Below are 23,483 nucleotides of genomic sequence, written 5' to 3' on the forward strand. Positions count from 1 at the left end.
AAAAAATCAAATGGAGTCAAATTAAACTAAAAATGTACTATGAGATCCAGAAGTAGCCCCATTCCGTAATTAGCTACAGAGAGAGCCAACACTCAAAGTGTTTAGTAGCCAGACAAATCACTTTATTGCCTTTAAACAAGTACATCACTTTGTTAATTCTGACATTTATATATTCATTCAGAGGCAATTCGTGGGCTGTTCAGTTCATTAGGTAATAAAATAATCTGCAAAATATGGTCAATTCTTTAGCACCTTCAGAAAAAAAAGAAGCATTTTTTTTTCCTTAGGCACACACTTAAGTAATTTTTATCATGCAATCCATTAGTCGTTGTTAGTGTTTTAAAGCCATAGTGTAATCAAATCAAAGAGTTTTAAAAAGGTTTACAAGCCACTGTTTAGTAGTAATAGTTTATACAGCATGCATTGACTTCACAAAATATCTTGGGCCAGAGGTTGAGATGTGGTAGACATATATACCCTGTGTAATGTTCAAAAGTGATGACAGACTCTTGACTAAAAATGTGAAAGGACAATGAGAAAATAAATGAATGGCGGGGAACTCTGGCCCGACATACACTGTCTCCAGCAAAGCAACACAGCTGTGATACGATAGCAACGCAAAGAAGGCTCAAGTCACGCATTTGTGACTTAGTATACAACATTTCTCAGAAACATTTTGCACGTGCTTCAGCACAGAACAAATATACATTTATATAGAATATCTGGTGTCATTAACACAAAGATTTGAATTTTTTTTGTCAATAAACCTGGTTAGTCAGTGTTATAGTACAGGGAATATAATCCCATCTGTGGTAAAACAATGAAATATTTTGCCATGTCAGAATGAAACAAGAACATTACAATTATGTACAGTTTGTTGCATAAAAACAAAGATTTCAAGGAAAGTAAAAAGGTGCCACTTTGTTGATAAAAATCAACAGAAGTCATATAACTAAAAATTTTCAAATTCATGCTCGTTAGCGAAGCGAAAAAAACAAACAAACAAAAAAAAAAACTGCTGCCATTTGTAGACACTCAAAATTATACGCACCCTTTACAACTGCCTTGAAGCAAACACCACACTCATCCACTGCAAGTGTTATTACTCTTTCCTTCACAAAACTAGTAGGGGCTAAAGCTCCACACCCAAATTAAACAAGTTCAAATTCAGGAGAGGCTTTATGGTTTTACAAGGCAAAGAAAGGGTGGATATATATTTTTCTCGGTTGTCAAAAGGGACAGATTACCAACCTCTCATCAGTAAATCTGTGAAGACATCCAGTAAAGTAAATAGTAAGTCATTTTCACATCACAGTAGTTTTACTTAAAGCTTGTTGGCTGGAGGCACTAAAAAAAAAAAAAACAAACAAAAAAAAAACATACCACAGTTTGCAACGTAGCCCGACTCTAAAAGATATTGCAAAATGAACGACTGCATATTAAAAGGATGAACTTTGCATACTTATGCTTTTGAAAGGCCTCGTCAACGCATCCTTAAACATACAGAGTCCCTGTGAGAGGGGGATATCTCTTATGGAGAAACTCAAGTGACTAAAGTAATTTCCCCCACAGTTTTCTCAATAAAAGCCAAATGATTATTCAATACATTTCAGAGAAATGCTTTCCCCTTGGTCCCTTTTCCAAACCATATCATTCAGAAAGCGGCTTTTGCATGCAGGGTTCAACTTAAAATGGAAACTAAGCTCTGCAACATCAAATTCATTATTTCCAAACTTAAGAAAACAAAGACCTTTTTTTCGTTGACAAAAATACACGTGGGGGTTGGGACATCTTTTGCGCATAATGCTCCAGTGAAATCTGATTGTTCCATTCAACGCATTTCAGATCCGTTGTGAATTCCAGTACAGCAAGATATTTCAACAAACATTTCAGAATAAGGAAGTAAAAGGTGAAATGGTGAAAATTATTGGAAGCATTACTCGTATCAAGGCGATTTAGTCACTCGAATTACCCATACGAGTTTCTATGAGTCAAACATGTTTTTCACCAGTAATGATCTCATTAATGCAGAGCACACACACAAAACACTGGCCTGGCTATGAAATGTAATTCATAACAAGAAAAGCAAAGCAAAAAACAATCTCTATTGGTTAAAACACTCAAAAGTAACAATAGCCTGCTTGTTCATTAAATTACATCAGTTTGCACTGATGTCCAGCTTATATTAGTGTATAGTCCGTGGGTTCCACCCCCACACAATTCCAGATCATAACGGAAAGCACCACTCCTGCATCTGTGTAAAATGAGAAATGATCCATTTCATAAGTGCATGATTCAGTTAACATCTCATTGATCTGGCAGTCACTTCAAGAAAAAACAAAAACAAAAGTCAGTAACATCACTGAGGATGGAAGCTACTGTAGTAGCGATCCAAGGGTTCATACTTTAAAAAAAAAAAAAAGAAGAATTCCTACAGCCAAGTGACCTATTTTCTCTCCATGGTTATTCAGCAGGCAAGATTACCCCCAATGGCCAACCAACAGAAATCATGTATGCTGTAATGGGCATAACATGTTTATGTCTTCTTTATTATTTTATGTTTAAACTGTTATTTTTGGAGAGTTCTTTCAAATATGTTATTAACTTTTATGGGGCCATCACCGGGTTTGAAACTCACTTTAAAAATACTAAAAACTAAATTTAAAGCGTCTGAAACGCAAGCTAAAAAAAAAACTGGACAAAATCAGCTGAAACACAAAAACAGCCATTTTGAAATGTCCATTAAAGCATCTCATGAGGCCTTTTCACATATGATGCGCCTCTGAGTCATAGAGGTGAAACGGACTAACTCCACTGGTTACAGTGGTTACTCATCACTCTAACCAGTGATGCCGTTCACACTCAGGTCATTCTGTAACACCGGCTTATTGTGTGTAAATACAGACTAGTGTGAGGCTCGTGCATGTGTGAATCACCAAAGATTAACGGCGGCAGATTAATGGGGACATCCCTTTTTTTGCGCTGAAAAAACGCAAAGGAAATGTGAAAACTGCTTCAGAAAAGGCAGTGAGGGGATTCCACAGCCACCAGAGGGTGCAATAAATATGGTATGGACAAAGAAAACAAATCTTATAAAGAGATTTGTCATCGTAAAGAGATTTTTTTTATACATATATAAATATACAGATTTTGATTTATGATATTTGCATGGAAATAACTACATATACGGATTTTCTTTCTTTTTTTTTTGGTATAAACACCTTTAAAAGCATCATCAACCTGTTGTGAAAATGTAAGTGTAACAATTTAGTGCTACATTGGAGGGGATATTGACCAAGACCACATACAGGTCAGATCAGATGATACATGACACTGACAACAGAGAAGAGTAGGGAAGTTTAGGTTAATCTCCACGGCCTGGCTGCTAACAGGGGGGAAAAAAAAGAAAGAGATGATATCACGGTTTTGTGGATGACAGCAGGTTGGTAAACCAGGTTGCTGCAGATGACAGCTGTCGTTTCTCCTCTGCATGTTCCTCCCCATCAGGGAGAAGGAACTGTGTAGAAGCAACAGAGGTGGGGGATCCAAGAGAAGGGGCCAGGCTGCTCCTTTCACTGGCCTCTGTGGGAGAGTCCAAATGCCAGGAACATTGGGGTTTGTAGCCCCCACAATTGGAAGCCTGGGACTCTAGTAAAGGCTCTGGAGAACCTCGGCCCATGTCATCATTCGAGGCCATAGGGTGCATTTGGGGTCGGTAACCCCCTGCTCCACCCCCACAGCTGACGGAGAGGTCCACCTGCGGTTGGTGGCCTTCAGAAGAGCCCTGTGGATCAAGCTGAAAGACCAGAGAAGAACCTGAGGTCTGGATCCCTGTGTACGTCACATCGGTGAGGGCTGAATCCAAAGAAGATGCAGAGGAAACGGAGGAGTCTGGAAAACGTGGTCTTATGGGGCGCTCATCTACCACTTGGTTGTAGTAGCGTAATGACGGTGGCTCATCTGTGTCAACTGGCTCATCTCCTACCCCCTGCCCTTCGTAATCCTCCTCTTCTTCTGGAATGACGACAAGGGCCTCTTTACTAGGATCTCGCTCAGGCTTCTCTATAATATGAACCATACTGTGAGGAGATGGCTTCACATTTAAAGGCCCCTGAAAGAGAGAAGTGTAACATCAGTCAGTCTAAAAGGGAAAAAAAAACCTACAGCCCTCTCATTAGATATGATATCAGGGGAATGTCATATTTGATTATACTGGTACTGTACCTGTGTCCTGGACCAGTCACCGGGCAGCTTGGGCTCAGGTATGTCTGGATAAAATGCCTTTTTTACCCTGATACAAGCAAAATGTTATCCATTAGAATATATTATTATCAAATAATATTAATACCAAACACTTCCTCCGTAGCGTCTCTTTAATGGAGTGCGGGTGATGAGTACATTTTTCCATCAGTGTTGTAGATATCTCCATATCTCCAATCTATAATACATGTAGCTGTGCCTGTAACTTGTTACAATTTAATCTAAGAACAGAAAGAAATGAAAAAGACAAAAGATAGAAAATCAAGTCTCACCATTTTCTTTTCTTGTAGCAAACGAAGGTAACAATGAACAGTAATAGGGTTACTATTCCCAAAGAAGCCAGCATTTCCAGGATCAGCCCATCTGCTGTTAGAGGAAAGAAACAAATAAAATACAATTATCAAAAGTTATTTTCTATCATAATTACAGTACAAGCCACACTATAGGCATTTATTATTACAAGAACAAACTCTGTTACTTCAAATAATGGTAATATAATTAAGAAAATGTTGTTAAAAGCTAGTTATAGCTGTAATTTATACATACTGTATGGCTCCAGTGTAATGGACGCAGTGCTGCCCGTGTCCTCGCCTGCTGATGTGTAAGCCTTGACAGTAAATTTATAGGAGCCCACAGAGAGACCCTTTATTATGTATTTCCTTGTTCCAGTGTCGGACAGATTTGCTTTTCAAATGACAAGGAGGGAGAGAAAAGAGGGAGAAAAAAGTCCAGAAAAAGGAGTGATGGGGATGAAAGTGAGGTCAACAGGATACAAAATGCACGTTCAACAACAAAGTTTCACAAATTGAAAAAAAAAAAAAAAAAAAGAATGATGCATGCGCTGTACTGTATTGCAACAGATCTACTGTTTACACTAATATTTACCAAGAAGCTTGAGCTGGGAACCGTTACTCATGTAAACGTTGTAGCCCAGGAGGAGGCCTCTTCTGTCAGCCGGTGGGATCTCACTCCAGGTGAGGACAACGTCAGAGTCCTGCTGTCTGACTGATAGAAGGACAGAAGTGGAGGGGACTGTGGAAGTCACAAGAAACAAATAAATCAGACCGGAGGGGTCGGTGGTGTAACAGATGGAAATGCTCTATTTACAAAGAGCGAGAATTTAAAAAGCAGAGAAGGATTTCTGAAGTCGCTGCTTCTTCTTAATGAGCAATCTTTCTGCATGCAGCCTGGCCCTTACCCAGCTCCTGTACGTATCCCTGCCAACGCTGAATTAGTTGAGCAGAATCTGAGGGGCAGCTGTAGAGGGAAAAGTTGTATCTCACGCCCGGCTGGAAGTTGACTAATGAGGAAAAATGTAATAATAGAAAAATAAATAAATAAATAACAAAGCAAGAGAGATTATTAAAGGGGAACTGCGGTATTTTCAACATTAAGCCTCTTTTCTGAGTCGTCTGCAATGTTTTAGAACCCCCCTCAACGCTTTTTTGATGTTTACTGCTGTCTCCGGTATTTGCCTAATTTTGATTCTTCTCAACCTGCTTCAGAATGGCAAGTCATGCGCATGTCTAGAAAGGTCCGTAAAAGCACAATAAACGTCCGTTTTCAAAATAATCAACTCACCGGAGTGGTTACTGGTGTGCACTGGTTATCCATATCAAATTTCGTTGCGAAAAGTTGCTTCTGTCGTGTTTTATTTGGCAGCTCGTTCATGCTCGCACTATTTTCTTAGCGGTGGCGGAGTAATATCAACGAACATCCAGTACAAAATGTCAAATAAAACACGACAGAAGCAACTTTTCGCCACGAAATTTGATATGGATTACCAGTGCACACCAGTAACCACTCCGGTGAGTTGATTATTTTGAAAACGGACGTTTATTGTGCTTTTACGGACCTTTCTAGACATGCGCATGACTTACCATTCTGAAGCAGGTTGAGAAGAATCAAAATTAGGCAAATACCGGAGACAGCAGTAAACATCAAAAAAGCGGTGAGGGGGGTTCTAAAACATTGCAGACGACTCAGAAAAGAGGTTTAATGTTGAAAATACCGCAGTTCCCCTTTAAGTATACTGTAAAATCTAGAGTCTTTAGACGTTTTTGAAAAAGTGACAGACGATGAGGTTGTTTTTTTTAGCCTGTGTCCACTGTAAAAATGACAAACACTGCATTTGATATTTGCTGAAAACAATAGTCTTTTACAAGCTTGCATGCCTGATATACCTGATTCGATTGAGACGTTAGTGCTTCCAGGAGCCACTCTGATCCACTCAACAGGGCAGTCATGCGGACATGAGGCATCATGCCAATCTACCACATAACTACATGTGTTGTTGGCATTGTGCTGCCAGAACAGAGGGAAACCACTGAACAAAGAAGGGGCTTCCACATCTGGAAAGAAGAAAATTTGCATATCAAACTACATATCTAAATATTTTTTTAATATGTAATGACCACTGCTTTAGTCTTTCAACTCACATAAACACTTTATTTCCTTAAAACCAACTTAAAAAGAGACATTCATTCATTTTTCTTTCATAAATGCTAAAACATCCTAAACACACCATTTGCACATACCTATGAAGCGCAGAGGTACACTTGCAGGTTTAGACAACCCTTCCACGTTCTTTGCAAAGACGGTTGCTATGACCTTGCTATCCCGGCTCAAAGAAGAAATTTTTGTGAGGTTCACTGGTAAAGAATACGTTTCTGCAGGCAAGATTTCTGTGTGCTGTAGACTTTCTTCAGGGTTCCAGAGAGTGACTTCAAAACCAGTCATCTGACCGTGGCTCTGCTCTCGTGTTAGAGGCTACAAGAAAAAATGAAAAGAAAAGATAAAGGCGAAGATGATTTTAAACAAGTTTTTATTTCACTGATGTTCAAGGTGGACATTCACAATTGGTCAAACTTCTTTGTGTCAAAATTAAAATTCAATTCAATTCAAAGATGAACAAAGGAGAGAGAGCATTACCTTCCATAAAACCAGCCCGGTGTTGTCTCTGTTCATGAACATCCAGACGTCGGGGGCATCTGGAACTAAAAACAGGCATACGGGACTGAAATATGGCACCACTGCTGTGGATCGAACACTACAATGCAGCAAGACTCTTCCCCTCTTTGCACGGATAACCATTTCATTCACATTTGAGTAAAATAAATATAATAAATGTACAAAAAGTCATTAAGGGGCACATTTAGGGATATCCTGATCGTGCATCAAGCTTTTCTCTTTTTAAAGAAAAATACTGGTCGATTAAGTCGATGAAATGTTTATTACTTGCAAACCCAAGTTCACGAAGATTTCTCCAAAAAAAAATGACAAAAATTAATTAAAGAAAAAATGCCTTTACCATAGGTTTTAGTTTTGAAGTCAAACAATTTGCTCCAATTTCCCCACTTCCAGAAGTGCTGCTGGGCTCCACAGCGGACTTGAACACTGTAATCCTCATCAGGGTGCAGGTCCGACAGAACCACAGAATGGAGACCAACACCAGAGAAGACGCGCTGAACACATACATCAGACTTGTTTTATACTTTGATAGGTAAACAGCTTCACAAACTTGCAAAGTTTAAGTGATGAGACAGACCATTTGACTACCCACACTGGACATACATAAAGACTACTCACCATGGTTTTGTACCCATGGACGCTTATTTCTACCTGGCAGACTAGAGGCAGGGAGGAAAAGCGGTCAAATGTCCACTCCCACTGCACAGTGGCATTGAAGACATGTACAACAGAGCTCAGATTAACTGGTGCTACTGGACACACTGGGGAGAAAAGGTGAAACAACAACATTAAGTACACGAATGAGCTTTATTGGATACTGTGTATGCGGGGATGTTGATAAGCAAATGTTGTGCTGCCTACCTCTGTGACTAAGTTCAGCTGAGTCAGTGAGGCTGTACTGACCAAGAGAATTAACAGCTGCCAGTGTCCAGTTACCATCCCACTGAGGAAAACTACACTTCTGCTGTAAGCTTTCCTCAGCACAGTCCCTTCAAAAATGACAAAATAATCACGATGAGTACGACAATCAAAGCAGCATAAAGCAACAAGGAGACATAATCACTTCTAAGCTATAACGGACAACACAGGCACATCTTGGCCAGTTTTCAGACCATTCCTGTAAAAGCTCTGGAAGACAGCCAACCAACCATCAGAACAGACAGAAGCAAGATGTTGCTTTGACTAAGTGCTTTACAGTTCTTATCTTCCACTCTTTTTCCTGTGCAAAAAACCCTTTTTAGAGGGAGGCGGAGGCAAATGAATAAATAATTCAGCGCCCTAACTTCAAACACTAAGTGACACAGTACATTCACTGCCCAAGCAATCATCATTTTATCACTGCCACCTCTGTAAAAGCCTGTGTTGACGTTTCCACATAAATTCAAAGAGTTTACTTTTAAAGTAATGACTTTGGTTATGAATGTAAATGTGTACCTCTTGTTTACTGAGTAGTGTGTTTCTCTTTGTTTTCCATATAAGTGAGTTGCTCGTCCTTTATTCCAGCGGCACACGGCTGAGATTAAGTCATGAGTCTCGCACACAAAATCGCTGGGCTGTGGTGGATCTGGAAATGGGGTCAACAAGTAAAAACTGAGATGCTTAATCCTATGCAACACAGAGGACTGAAAAATAATTACTCTGAAGACAAGTTATGCCATAATCAAAAGGCTTTCACAGGCTCAGGCAGAAAAATATGCAGACATACCACACACTATTTCATTAATATCTCATAAACAAACTTGATAGTTTTTCCATTCATAGAATTGTTGTTTAAACAAACACTTGTTAAAACTAATTTCCAGGCTGTAAAGCTGCATTTACTTCAAGAACAAGTCCCTCTTTATGCCATTTCAACCACACGTCAGATCAGACAACAATTCACATTCTTATCCACCCACGCAGTCATCTTACATCCAACAAAAACGACTGTTCCAGTCACTGGTTTGAATCTGCTTTTTGAGAGACAGATAACGTTGGTCCCCGAGTAGTTAGATGGTCCCTGATTGACAGCTGTTGTGGCATAACTTCGCCGACTAAGTCGTTTCACTTTCATGACCGTCCAGCTGTAGTGCATGCCAACAAAGGGCTTCCCCTCCTCCACAATGCAACAGAAGGTTGTGTTGGTTCCTACAGGCACAATTCTGTCCAGGGGATACATCTGGACATCCTCATAGCCCGGGAGATCTTTTCCTGAAGAGAAGAATGGATGAAAAAAAAAAGACAAATGAAAGGGAAGAACCAGATATAGTTTGAGGTCTATGGCACATTTACACAATTAAGAAAGCCAGCGGTTTGTTACAAAAGAAGAAACACGTGTTAATCCCAGAAATTACAGGTAAGGCAGCAGTTTTTAAGTTGTCTAAGATTTATTCTCTAAATACTGGCTTTGAATAATTAACGTGTGTAATAATTGTCCCACTGACCTTGAAGTATCTGAGTCTCACTCCATTCGCTTGTTGTTTGTCCATCTCTTGATCGGATTTTGATCGATAGCGAGGTACATTCCAGAGGTTCAACCGAGGTCCAGTTCCACGCGTGGTGACCACTCATTTGATTCACTGTTGCAGACACTGTATCCTGAAAATGACACACAGAGAACACACTGAGAAGGTTAATCAGAGCTCATGAAATATCATCTCATACATGCCTCAAAATCCCAGAAGCACAGTGATGTGGCTTTTCACACAAAAAAAGAACCAACTTATAATGCAACTGAACTATTAGGAAAAACTTGAACACCAAAAATAAATAAAGATAGATAGATAAGTAAGAAGAAATGCGCTTACATAGAAGACCGTTTCGTTGAATTCAGTTCTGAGAATGAGGAGGTCAAAGGTGGTGGCCGCTCCGCCCACCCAGGACATGGATAGTTGCTGCATATACGTGTCAGCAGAAAGGCTCACTTGGTGGGGTACAGTAAGGACTGGGGGGGGGGAAATGGGAAAGAATGAAACCTTTTAAGTATTCATAGTTCAAACAAAAGCATAGATTGGTCGATGCATTTCCCACGTAGAATAGAGGGTACAATATATTTCCACATGTCCTTTCCATACTGCTTCAGAGTAAACTACTTTGATACACTGAAGGCTTTTATCAGAATGTTTACAGTGTAATTTTCCCTAAATGTAGTTCAGTTCTTACCAATCTCGGCACGACTGTTCAGAGCCCAGATGCAGAGAAGAACACAGATGTGCCAGAGCCTACAGTTAGGCTTTGAGGCAGGACTGACAGTTGAGCAAGGCATGACTGTCAACTGGCCAAGCCACTGTCTGCTAATGTTAATGCGATGGTCTTTTCCACTACAGCGTCACCGTGCTTGACATCCTGAGAGGCGAGACACAGAAAGAGGAGCCCTGTAGGAAAGAAAAGAAAAGAAAAACAGAGAAGAAAATAACTATTAAAACACCTGTACGTGGTTAATGTTGATTTCAAGGATAGCCCCTTGAGATGCATCATCTCATTTTCGAGGGGGTCCTTACAAAAACATAAATATAATCGTCAGTAGTACAAAATCATAATTAAAGGTAAATACAAAACAAGATACAAAGCATTTAAACACAAAGACACCCATACTACACATACACACACCCACAATTACTCACCCTTAATGCTCCCCCAAGCCTAGCCATCCACCAACCAGCCAATATTACACATTATACATGTACATATATATTCTTACATACTATACAGTACATACACGCATAGTGTACACAACAGCAAGGCATAAAGTAAAGCCCAGTAGGTAAATCTAAATAAAAGGTACTCGAGCACAAGCAACAGGTGAGTAGGTCCAGACAGACTGAGTCCAACAGAAAAACTAAATCAAAAACAAGAGCAGGATGTTGGACAATGAGTAAATAAAGATGATTTAAAGATTTGAAAAGAGGTGATAGATCTGAGTGATTGCGGTAGTTTATTCCAGTCTGATGGAGCTTTACACTTAAATGTGCGGCGACCAATTTCTTTCCTGATTCTTGGGGTAAAGAAAAATAAATTATCAGTATGCCTTAGGCTGTACTGTGAACAGAAAGGAATAAGGTATTGTTTAGATACCGAGGGAAATTAAAATAAATACACTTAAAAGAAAATAATGACCAGTGAAATTTCTTTCCAGCCTTGAGAGCCAGCCAATTCAAGGTCTCGTGCATTAGACAGTGGTGGGTCCTGTATGGGCACCTCAGAACAAATCTAGGACAAAGATTTGTTTCTGGGGTGTTGCTATAAATAACATCCGCATAGTCAAGAATTGGCAGCACCAATTGTGTCACAATTCTTCTTCGGACTTGCAAAGAAAAACATTCAACAGTCTGTAATGGAATACATTAAAGAACTGTTCAGGATGTGTCACCTACAAGGGAAACCTGCTTTGGTCAAATGTAACAATGTGAAAACCACGCACACGCCTTTTTCTACACACAAACTGGTATCTATAAAAAACAACGGGTGGTGAGAATGTGAGCACTTTCCACTTTCTTCAGAGCACAGAAACAGAAAAGGAGGCAACAAAATGAAACAGAAAACTAAATAGACACTTTCAAGCTGATCTCCATGGCAGGAATTTTGTTTCTGTTCCTTAAACTTCATAATAAACCTTTATCCAATTATGGGTGCTATGAATACCTGCTGCTGTGTACTAGGTCATGATGGCTGTGGAGCATCTGGCTAATGAGGTTTGAAAATGAGTAAGTAAGCATGCAAGTGTTTGGACATCGTGATTTTCCCCCTCCTACAGGCTTCCAAGCACTGTTAAATAAAACAGCCAACGCACTGCACATCAGTACCTCCCTTCTGATCATCTGTGTGTGTGTGTGTGTGTGTGTGTGTGTGTGTGTGTGTGTCATCCACTGCAGACAAATCAGGGGATGCAGGTCCACTGCATGAAGTTCTGATATTTTGTCCTTTCATGAACTGAAGTGCGTTTTTGTCTTTTGTTTGTAATCAGACCATTTTTTTTTATATATATTGGGTCATTTGCTCGGAAACTTTCAAAGTTGATCTCCTCTGTTTTCATGTTTTAAAATCAATAAATTATTCCAATGTTTTGTTCCCAAGTCCTGAGCTGAGACCACCAAATAAAACGAGCGTCTCAGTTTCATATTTGGTTAAATTGGCACTTCTTCTATACTACTGCTCTCCCAGTTATGTCTGCACAGATGTAGAGAAAAGGATGAAAATACTGATAAGGGGAATGTGCACATTCAGTCAAGGTTAACGACAGGACTGGAAATCAGATTCATGCATGCGTGTATACTTTCAAGATTGTTGACATTTATAAAAAAAAACACCACTTTAAAAACCTGCCAAAGAGAATGTGTCAGTATGTTTCTGCCTTTGTGCAAACACACAGTTTTACACATGAACATTACACACTGGAGTCTGAGGTGTGCTCCTGTCACTATTAAATTCAGGGGCGGGGCTGCTATCTGTTCAGCTATTTCGGTTCATAATGTCTCAATACCAAAGCCAGAGGCAACACAGTTTGGAAAAGTTTTAAATCATTTCAACACCCACACCACTCTGTCAGCTGCTGTCAGGCTAGATATTGAAATACTGCAGTTCGCTTGCAGGTGCTGCTCTAACAGCCTATTTGTTTATCAACTTCAAATGTGGTCATTTGCTGGTCACGCAGATATGCAGGAGATTCAACAGGAAAAATCCCATCATGGCTGGATAGAAAGACAGCTCATCCATAAACTGCCTTTCTTGGTCCAACAAATTCAAGCAACTTTAACCAACTTTCAGTAGCATTTCAGAATCAGAAAGTAAAACTTGATTTCTTTACAACTCAAATTGGTTTTATTTTTACAATGCAAATTCAGGTCAGGGTCTCTGCAGGTTTCAACAAGTCAAATTTAAGACTTTTTAAGACCCCGCAGATACCCTGCAGGTAACATCTAAGGAAACTTTACATAAAGATAAGTCTTTTTGAGTGAATACTTGGCAATAGTGAACAGAAAGTCACTAAAAAAAAAAAAAAGTCTCTGACTGGATGTAACTCAGTTAGGACGTTGGCAACCGGACACACAAGGCTTTTTTTCCACGTTTTTTTCCTACGAACTAATTTTGCAAATCGAAGAGCGCGTGACAGAAGAAGAGAACTTGGCACCAGTAACAAACTCAGGTCTTGCGGTTTCTAAATGATTATGGAACAGATGTTTGCCTACTGAGTATCATTTACATAGTTTCCAGAGAACTGTCGGGAGATAACATCACAAACGTGTGGCATTATCTCCTCTCAAAAAGTAGTATAGTAGTTAAAAATATCAATTCCATGGTACCCCATAAGATTGTATCTTTTGAACGGATGGCCCACTCCTACTTAAAACTGCTTTTCTGTGAAACATTCACCCACCAGCCTAACCTGTTTCCCTGAAGATCAAGATATATCAAATGTAATGTTAACACACCTCTTCCCACAGGTAAAATGTTTGTACTGTCCCAACCTGCTCTCTGGCTACAGTTGGCCGTCCACTTGACTTTCAGTGTCTGTAGCTGATATAGCATAAAAAGTCAATTATGAGATGTAACCCCTGGTGAGCCTGGTCTTAGCCTACATTGACACAGGCATTTCTCGCAACTAACATATATCTCATATACGCCAAAGAATTTTTTAAATGAAAATAATCAATTGCTGCCCCAATTGAAAATTTATAAATTATTATAGTAAGAACTGACCAAACAGAATAATATCAGTATACCTGCAAAATGAATGTGATTAAGGTTCCACAAAAGGCCTAGAAACCTGGAACAAGATCAAATTAAAAAAAAGATCTTCAGACTGGCATACTGAGACAATAAGCTTAAAAAAACCCATCTAGACAGAAAATGCAAACTCAAGACTCATGTTTAATTGAATCACTGTTACTTATAAACCAGTAAATACGCTGGTAGACCTTGAGGCACAGAATGAGATGCTACAGCTCCTCTGTAAACCCCTGCATGCATGTATGTGCATGTTTGAATGTAGAGTTTTGCTTTTGTTTATCCAACAGTCTCCGAAACTAAAACGCTTCACCGTTTGCACCTCCGACGAGCCGGGGCAGGCCTCAACCATCCGACCTCAATAAAACAATACTCTAAAAACCTACCAAGCCCATTACAGCAACAACACAACCTGAATACACGCAAAGCCTGTTTCACATGACAAAGTAAATAAGTCTTGCCTTAACTGGAAGCCTCGTTAATACTGTCCGTAGCGCAAGCAAAGCATTCTATTCATTTTACAAATCAATCAATCACAGATTGTGTAATGATTAGCCTCCCAAAAAAAAAAAAACAGAAAGATATGGGAATAAGGACATCTTCATTGGGAATTCAGCTGTACACTTTTGCCTTACTGCAAAATGATGGAACTTAGCATGAATGAAGCATGAGCATGAACAGAAAGCCTCGGCTGATCTGAGTCTTGTCTAACCACATTAACTGGGTGTGTTAGCTCGGTTGTAAGAAGCTCGATTGCACACCATTTACAAGAAAGTCTGGACTCTGAACATTTTGTTGACCAAGTGTGTGGTGCCGAGTCTTTCCACACTTAGTTGAAAAGTCTTCTTTTAGGTGCCTGCCCAAAAAAACATCACTTTCAGCTGAAATTCAGAGGTAAAGCTCAACATAAATACAGCTGTGTGGAGTCGGTAGAGTAGGTCACACACATGCGTGACTGAACCAAAATTGCTCCTTGCGGGTGCCTGCATAAAAAAGGAGCAGCTGTGGAGACTGCGGATCCAAACGAAGATTGTTTTTTAAACCTCCACAAAAAGCCGAAAGGCCGAGATGCTTTACAACCTACAAAATGTATTATCAAACCTTTTGCGCTCTGAAGAAAAATAAACAAAAGTAGAAAAAAACAACAAAAAAAAAAACATGGTGCCGTGATGGGAAGCGTGGAAAAAAAAAAAGCTGTAGATTCTGGGAAATCTCATCAAGAAACTGATAGCTACAAATGCACACCAACACACAAATCAATAAGAATCCACTAGGCTCTGGTCCTTGTCCTTGCATCTGTAAATAAAAATGTGACCACAAGCCACGGAAAACCACAAGGACGGCTGTTACTTAAAAACCAAACATAAACCCATCTGAGTGCCTGCAGTAGTCCCATTTTAAAACAACAACACTCACCTAAAGAACAAGAGTTCGTCACCTCTTCCCCGAACCTCTCCAGCGTCTGACCGTGTTGCTTTATAACACAGTCGTCTGGAACAAACCGTGGAAAACGTCTAGGTATGTTCCCTCAAAACATGTAAAGTACAGGACTGACCAGCAATGCCATGCAACCATTTTCTCAGAATCCATGTTTACTATTTGCAATTGCCAAACAATTCCTGAGTAACTTGGCACTGAAACACTGGTTCAATTTTAGTCTGAAAGAAATCTGTCAACTTTGGGAAGTGCACAGGTTGGACAAGACACATATTTACTGGCATGTTCAAAGGCCAATATTTGCTCTGAGTGCATGTGGCTGGAGCACCTGACCTGAATAACTGAACAGTTGTCAATAAATCTACTGATTTTTAAATATACTGTATATACATATATATGTAAAGCAAAAGATTAGTCTTAAATTAAAAAAAACAGAGCAAATGGCTATCACAAGTCTCCAAATATTAATTTGTTTTGTCTAAAAAGCTGCAACAAGTAAATTACCAATATTTATGTTTAATGAAAAATGGCCTGTAACTTGGGACTAAAGCAGAAACTCATTAACATTCAGTCTATTAATAAGTCCATCAACCCTAAAGTCAGACGGTACAGTACTGAGCGAATGTTATCCCCTCTAGAACAAAAACTATGACAAAAATAAAAAAGCCAAGCTAAAATTACTCCAAACTGCCGCCACTTGAGGAGGAAAAAAAAGCCTACTCATGGAAACCACTGCAATGATGTTAGAGATGTCAGATTTCATGTTAAACCCTTTATGTGATCTACTATTCATGTGTTTTAACCAGGAAGAAGCAGGTAGGATCCAAGTCTTTCTACATTTGATCGATCGCAAAGATACCAACCAACCTGAAAAACTCTTCCCTATTGCCATCATACTTTGAATCAACAATCAAACCCTCTGATAGTATTTTCTTCAGCCAAGTACAGGGAAAAGCTTTCAGCCTACGCTCAGCAACGCTATCATTACCCTGTCATCCGAAGACCACTAGAACCAAACAAATAAGCGCACAGTGGCTCTGGTGCCCTGCATAAGAATGGGTATATTTTGTAACATGAGCTAAAGTTGCTGCTAATTATGTTTGACCTTTGAATGTTGTGAGAGGAGGACCGGATGCTGGTGAGAGAATAAGTGAAAAACAGGGAGACTTAACAAACGAAAGTGTCCATGTGAAATGTCGGCGCTCTGACCCCAGTGGAAAAAGGACATTCAGTCCTGTGTGTGTGGATTTTGGACTTCAACCAAACAGCATTTCCTTCCTCCCTTCCTATTCCCTGTAATCGTTTATGAATGCAAATCACTGAAGCAGCAGGAAGTGAGGAAAAACTCACAATTTGCCATTAAATCGAACACCTGCCTTTCGAAAATTAAACTTACCCACGAAGTCAATCGCAAGGCCTTATCTAATTCCACTCCCACATAAATGTACACATAAGTCTGACTCTTTTTAATCACAAACTCATAAAAATAGCCTAGCATTTGTAAATTCGCTCTCATATTGGACTTCAGCAGATATATTCAATAAAAGCATTTTGAACAGGATAAACCAAATAAATCCTGTTCCTTATCGCTGAAATGACGAGGATAATAGCATCAAAAGATTGTAATGGAGTGTAAAAAGTATGAGGGCTCGTCATTTTTTGTTGGTATTTATTTCTTTGTCATCCAATAAGGGATCAGCTGCCTCCACTATGAAGATGCAGACAACGCCCACGTGTGAAAGACAGGCTGCTGATTCACACCTCAACTGTCTGAGGGTGTTTCCCTTTGATCCAAGTCGCTGCTCTTAGGTAAAACTCCAAAGTTATCCCGCCATAATAACTAATACTACCACTTCAAAAACTACGAAGAATACTACTGCCACTACTACACAGTAGGATGTATCATTACAACTGTTTCCAAAAAATAAAAAAAGATGCAGTGTAAAATGTCAAATAAAAATGCAACACGATCATTTCCCAATTATTTAAACTCCATGTTAAATTAAAGCAATACAGCTAAGGTTGGGAGCCCTACAGATCATGGCCATTCAATATTGTTTTTTAGACCTTTTATCTTCCACATCGAGCCATCTCTGAAACCTTTTAATTAATTGTTTGCAATTTTAAAATGAGATGCGTTATACTTAAATTGTTAAATCATTTCTCACCCTCGTCTTTTAGAGTGGTGGACCCCTCCCAATCTTTATTCCTGAGAGGTAAAGGATTTCTTGGATGTTCTTTCTATTCCCAGTATTCATATCGAGCAACAATAACAATCAATTTAGTTGTGAAATGTTCAACCGTGTGTTTTTTTCCCCCTTTTATCATTATACAACCTATACGGTCTTTTGTTGCCCCGTCGTTTCTGCCCAAAATCAGCAACTGTTATTTTTTTTTTTTTAAAAACAAGTCTTGGCACCTGTCTTACTACTACAATTGAAGCAATGCTGAGTCATTCATATCGTGTCATCTGTTTGAAGTAATCCTTGTCATCTAAGTGTAATCGTCCTCACTCACTCGTAAAAAAAAAAACTGGATGAAAATGAAAAAGAAACTGGGCAGAAATGTTATATTTACACATTGTATTCAACCATTTCATTGAAATCACTGGTGAAACTTGAAATCACCATGAACAATTTTTCTTTAGAAAGCACCAAGGTAAACGGACATGCTTTTGTTGGTTACTATATCTAACTATATTAGAAACTATAACTATATTTGTTTGTTATAACCATCTACAGAGAAAAAAAATATTTGCTCTTGAAACAATCATTTTTGTACTCCAATCATCAACTAAAAATTCATAATAAAGGCAGCCCTACTTACGATTGCTATTTTGAAGTTCAATCAATGGATTCGGGTCCTGTTGACATGTTAAATGTCTACAGGAGAACCTAAAAAAACTGATATAACAGATAATCTGAGACATCCCCACCCTGTTTTCTGTGTTTACAGAGCAAAGCACCTCTTTTTCTGAGGATACAGGCCGCATTAGAGATAAACACCACTTTTTTTTTTTTTTAACAGCTCAGTGTAAACATCAACATTGTGCCGTTGCTGGTAGACCAAGAAAAATAGCACAGTACAATACCTTAACTTGATAATCCAAGTAATGAGAAGGACGAAATTGACCCCAACCCACTTTAGTCTGCGAACAAGATAACTGTGATGACGAAACACTTATCATTACAGTGACATTCACCCTTGGAGGGGGGGGGGGGGTCCCAAGAACAGATCGATACAACCAAGGGGTGTAAACAGCGAACATTTACACACCACTTTGGACTTTTTTTCTTCTTGATATCTTTTATTTTCCCCTTTCATCATTATCATTGTATTTATTCATTCAATGATTATTACATTCGACATGCCCAACTGCATCATCACTGGACCCTTTTAGCATTAGCAACAGAGCAGCACGATACTTACAAGCAAGTCCTTCAAAACAACAGACTTTGAGTAAACGCTTTTAAATGTTAATTAGCTGTCGTTTTCGCAACTTCATCTTAATATAAATAGACTACATAAATAACAGAGGTAAACTGTGTTGACGGTCAGTTTACATCCACTTCGCAGGTAGTCTTCAAGCACACACATGCAAACAGGCCACTGGTATTTGGAAAAACATAGTTAGCTTGAGCAGCGGTTATCCCAACCCAGTTATGAGCTGAACTGAAATTATAAGGTCTCCAAAACAGTTACCTCTGGTGTAGGAAGAAATCTCTCAGTGATGTTCGACTGTATATCCAGTAAGTAGAAACTCCAAAAAAAAACGCGCTAGACGTTGATAGCAGCTTGATATCCTCACAGATCTGTCGTGTAGTTTGACTGTTCCCAACGTATCCAGTGTAGGCTATTCCTGGGAAAGAGCAATGAGTTTGATTGACGTCTCCAGTTACCAATGGGCTTCGAGAAAACAGGGAGAGGGCGTTGCTGGGCGCGTCACGCAAAAAAAAAAACATCAGGGGGCGAGAATTTTCATAACACCCACGGTCTCTAAATAACAGAATGCCGACTGAGTTGAGTGATATTTTGTCAAATAGACATCGACAGTTTGAGAGACTTTTTAATGAGATCCAAGTGCTCTAACCTGACCGCAAAAATATGTTTGATTGAAATGAATTTGTTACCCTGTTAATCCCAAAGTCAAACTGAAAGGTTGCAGTGTAAATGAAAACTAATGTCACCAAAAACATTGTAAAAACATTAAAAGAAGCGAAACTGGAAAAGAGAGTAATTCCAATTCCTTATTACAGCCAAGCTGAAGACAACTGGTAGAAGATAAGAATGTGTTTTCCTTTATGTTAAGCAGCTTGTGCAGCATTCTACTTTTTTTTTACAATCAATTGTGGGCTCCAGAGCAGTGTCCTGCAGGGTTCCGTTCTTTTGCCCTGTTTCCTTGAGTCACTGGTTTGATGCTGCTACCAAAACAGACAGCTGCAAAGAAGACTTCACCAGAAATAAAAAGGGGATATGCAACATTTTGCTGCAAACTCTGTTAACAGCTTTAGTGTTGCATTCCCTGTCTCGTCTGTGTCTCAGGTACATGCAGTCCTCCATAGTGTTCACCTCATTTTCCAGGAGGGAAACAGTTGGCTTTGTTCTAACTCTTCCTAAAATCCACAATCATCAACTTTGTACATGTTTAAGATGAGGTAATCGCTCCCACAGCAGTCCAACAGTTCCCCATACTCAGCCTACAGTCCACCCCTGACACATCCTGTAACTGCAGTCATCTGAGTACTTCCACAGATGACAAGACTCTGAGGTGCACAGAGAAGAGTGTAGACAAAAGCCCTTATGTATAGCTCTAATGATGCTTCTGTGCTGCACACCACCTTCTCAGACACACAACCTGGCATCTACAAGTCATACCTCAGCAAACTGCATGGGGGTTCATAGAGGTGCTTATTTGATTACTTTGCTCAGCTAACAGCAATCTCTGCTACTGGTTTATAGACATGAGACCAGTTGGAAATGTTGTTTTAGGTACTGGAGCAAGGCAGGATGTCTTTCACAGCACTGGAACTTTCCTCTGACTCAGGCTTAGATTGAAGAGGTGCGCAAAGGACTTCTGGACCTTGGGGCTGAAACCATCTGGCCCTGCAGCCTTCAGCCGTTCTGGTTCAGTGAATCCAGATGTTTCTTCACATAACTGCTGGGAACAGACAGAAAGGTGGAGGGAGAGGGAGTTTCAGCAAGTCCTGGTGTAGAAGGAAAAGTTTGTTAGGCTGAAAGGCAAGGTGAGAGCATAGATGTGCGATGGGAAAGCTGTTGTCTAAGGACAATGTGAAATTTGTGTGGCGGGGCATTGAGGGAGACTGCTGACCGTTACATTAATTATGTACAGTATTAGATTGAATGTGTTGTTTTGCTTTCTGTGTTCTATTTTTTAGGTTTATACAAATCATAATGTGTTTTGAGCTTGGTACAACATATCTAAATATATATATGGCTCTTGTTTGAGAAAAAATAAATCACTCTGAGGATAATTGAACTGATGTTGCAATGCACTGTATTCCTCTTGTAACTATCACACAAACTCAAACCTTTGTTGTGGTGTTTTCAAAAACAGAACGGTTTTTAGAACAGTTTGTTCTAGATATTTAGATACCACACAAGACAGTCCATCGGACTCAAACAAAAGGCTACTTAGAAGCAAAAGAAACAAATGAAACTGCAAGATATTTTTAAGAAATGGTCGCTGTACTGTTTATGTAGCTGTTTGCTATTCCCGTTGACAACTCAAAGCACTTTCAAACTACAAGTCACATTTACACACTCATGCAACATTTTTTAGTCTGTGCAGTATGACAGGCAGAGACCTGGTGATTTTTCTCTATCATTCACATTCACACAGCAAAGGAGGCATCAGAGGAAATGTGGGACTCAGCATCTTGTCTAAGGATACTTCGACATGTGGTCATGGAAAGCTGCGGATCAAACCACCAACCTTTCGACTGGCATGTGCATGTATGGGTTCTCTCCAGGTACTCAAGTTTCCTTCTACAATCCTAAAACATGTATGTTAGGTTAATTGGTGATTCTAAATTGGCTGTAGGAATTGCCAGCTGGCAGATGGGAGAGGCTCCAGCACCTCCAAGTGGATTAAGCAGGTAAAGAAAATAGATGGACGTATGAAAATTACATTTCCCCAGTTCCTAATCAGTTACAAATGAATCCTCATTGACAGTAGAGATGAATGGGTATGATTTAATACATATTAAGAACTGGGCTGCACGGTTGTGTGGTTGTTAGCGCTGTTGCCTCACAGCAAGAGGGTTACAGGTTTAATTCCCAGCTGATACTCCACTGTCCAAAATCATGCATGTTAAGTAATTGGTGGGATAGGCTCCATAAGTGGGTATAGAAAATGGATGGATTTTCAACTGTATGAAATAGTTTATAAAGTCCCAATATTCAAACTGCATGTTAGAAAAAGAAAGGTAGGCACACAGAAATCTCTGAGGTAAATATCTTGTGAAAAATCTGGGTTCACACTTTTTTGCACAAATATGATCAAAGACAAACAGACAAGACAAGTCTTGTGTTGCCCAACCAAAACCTGAACTTAAATCTCCATAATACAACTGTGAAGACAGCAGTCCGCAGACACTTTGCATTAAATGTAATGAAGCTAAAAAGGATCTACACAGGTGAACTGCTTTTTTTCAGGGACTCAAAACTTGTAGATGATGTGTCAACAAGACAGGATGCCATAAGTGACGAAAATTGGGAATCCCCAAATTAGTTGAAATTAGTTTTTAAATCGTAGATTTATTGTTCTATTACTGAAAATAGTAATACATACTTTTCGCAATCCAAAACATGTTTTTATACTTACTGTTGATTATCGTTCATTATTCATTTTATTCTGCAACCAAACAAACTCATTATTTAGAATTTGCGCTTCTGCGGAGTACATTCGTCCCTCCGTGTCAATAGGTGGCGGCAGCTGTCTCTATAGTGATTGACACCGCGAAGAAGAGTTGTGGGCGCGGTTTTGCTGGCACAACAGCGCCACTTTTGAGCGCTCGTTAACAATCGTCAACAGAGTGCAGAAGTTGTTCAGCAGCGGTCCTCTAAGAATCAAAGCCTCGACGAATGAGCCCTCCGTTTTAAGCGTAAGGTGTAGTCTGTTATTTTCAGTTCAAGAAAGTACAGCTAAGAGGCTGAGAGTCAAGGGTTTATCAGGAGCGTGAGCGAATTCAGCCCTCCTTGACTACCAATGGTTGCTAGGAGTTGAGCTTAGCTTGCTAACGCCAGTGGCTCAGCTGTCTCTGTCTGAACAACCATTGAAGTGCTATTAAACCTCGAAGGAACAGACCTTGTCAGTCAATCAGTCACTTAACTTAAACTGTAATCTGTGACCTGCTAAATATTTTATTTCCCTTGTGTTATCTGTGGAACAAGTCTTGCTCAGGGACAGTCCAGGTGTTAATTTTACAGACTATAAACTATAGTAGCAAGGGGCCTACTGTTGAAATTATATCGAACCATATTTAACTAATGAAAAACCAAAGGGTATTTTTAGTTAGTAGTGAGAGACTGAGTTTTTATAATGTGGAATCGCCTCTTTTCTAAAGGTTGTTATTTACATTTATTAATTTAGTAGATGGGTTTTACTCAAAACAACTTACTAGTGTAGAACAGCCCTTATACATTAAGGAATATATTTCAATAATACTGTAGTGACAATCTGACCAAGTACAATTTGCTAAAAGTTGGCTGAGAAGTCTGGTTACCAAAGACCAGATATGTCCTTTAATTCATGATGTAGGTACTTCAGATAAATGGTAGAATTGTCAAAAATATTTAAATTAAGTAGAACAAGATTTTCATATAATGTAAGATCAAATTTTGAATTGTCAAGTTGCTTAGTAATCTTTTCTTAAGACATTACTTTATATTAATGATCTCGTTTGAAATTGCAGAAATTAGGGCTTGAGCTGAGACGACCATTTCATGCTATTGTATAAAAGCAAATTTACAGTCACTTGTGCTCTTGTTTTTTGTTTTTCTATTATAACAGTAGTAGCAACATTCTATGGCTTCATTCGTGTGTCCTCATTTGTGAGTTACATGGCTTTTTATTTGTGTTTCCCAAGGTCAAA

The 23,483-nt window shown here is 39.3% G+C and overlaps 1 protein-coding gene across 2 annotated transcripts; it reads right to left on the bottom strand.

Annotated features, from left to right (window-relative positions):
* Nucleotides 1–100: 100 nt before the first annotated feature.
* lifra (LIF receptor subunit alpha a) lies at nucleotides 101–19,225 on the bottom strand. Of its 2 annotated transcripts, none has more exons than XM_075467645.1 (18): nucleotides 19,072–19,225; nucleotides 10,372–10,583; nucleotides 10,017–10,153; nucleotides 9,654–9,807; nucleotides 9,142–9,420; nucleotides 8,665–8,794; nucleotides 8,092–8,219; nucleotides 7,849–7,991; nucleotides 7,571–7,724; nucleotides 7,192–7,256; nucleotides 6,798–7,029; nucleotides 6,444–6,611; nucleotides 5,459–5,560; nucleotides 5,146–5,292; nucleotides 4,807–4,944; nucleotides 4,533–4,626; nucleotides 4,225–4,291; nucleotides 101–4,111 (listed from the first exon to the last, which is right to left on the bottom strand). In XM_075467645.1, exons 2-18 carry the CDS (start codon nucleotides 10,472–10,474, stop codon nucleotides 3,419–3,421), a joined length of 2,934 nt encoding a protein of 977 aa, XP_075323760.1. In that variant the 5' UTR covers nucleotides 10,475–10,583; nucleotides 19,072–19,225; the 3' UTR covers nucleotides 101–3,418. The 2 variants fall into 2 exon arrangements, with proteins under 2 accessions (XP_075323760.1, XP_075323762.1); XM_075467647.1 differs by lacking the exon at nucleotides 19,072–19,225 and adding an exon at nucleotides 18,461–18,499.
* Nucleotides 19,226–23,483: the final 4,258 nt, after the last annotated feature.

Source organism: Odontesthes bonariensis, chromosome 6 (genome assembly GCF_027942865.1).
Source record: "Odontesthes bonariensis isolate fOdoBon6 chromosome 6, fOdoBon6.hap1, whole genome shotgun sequence".
NCBI lineage: Eukaryota > Metazoa > Chordata > Actinopteri > Atheriniformes > Atherinopsidae > Odontesthes > Odontesthes bonariensis.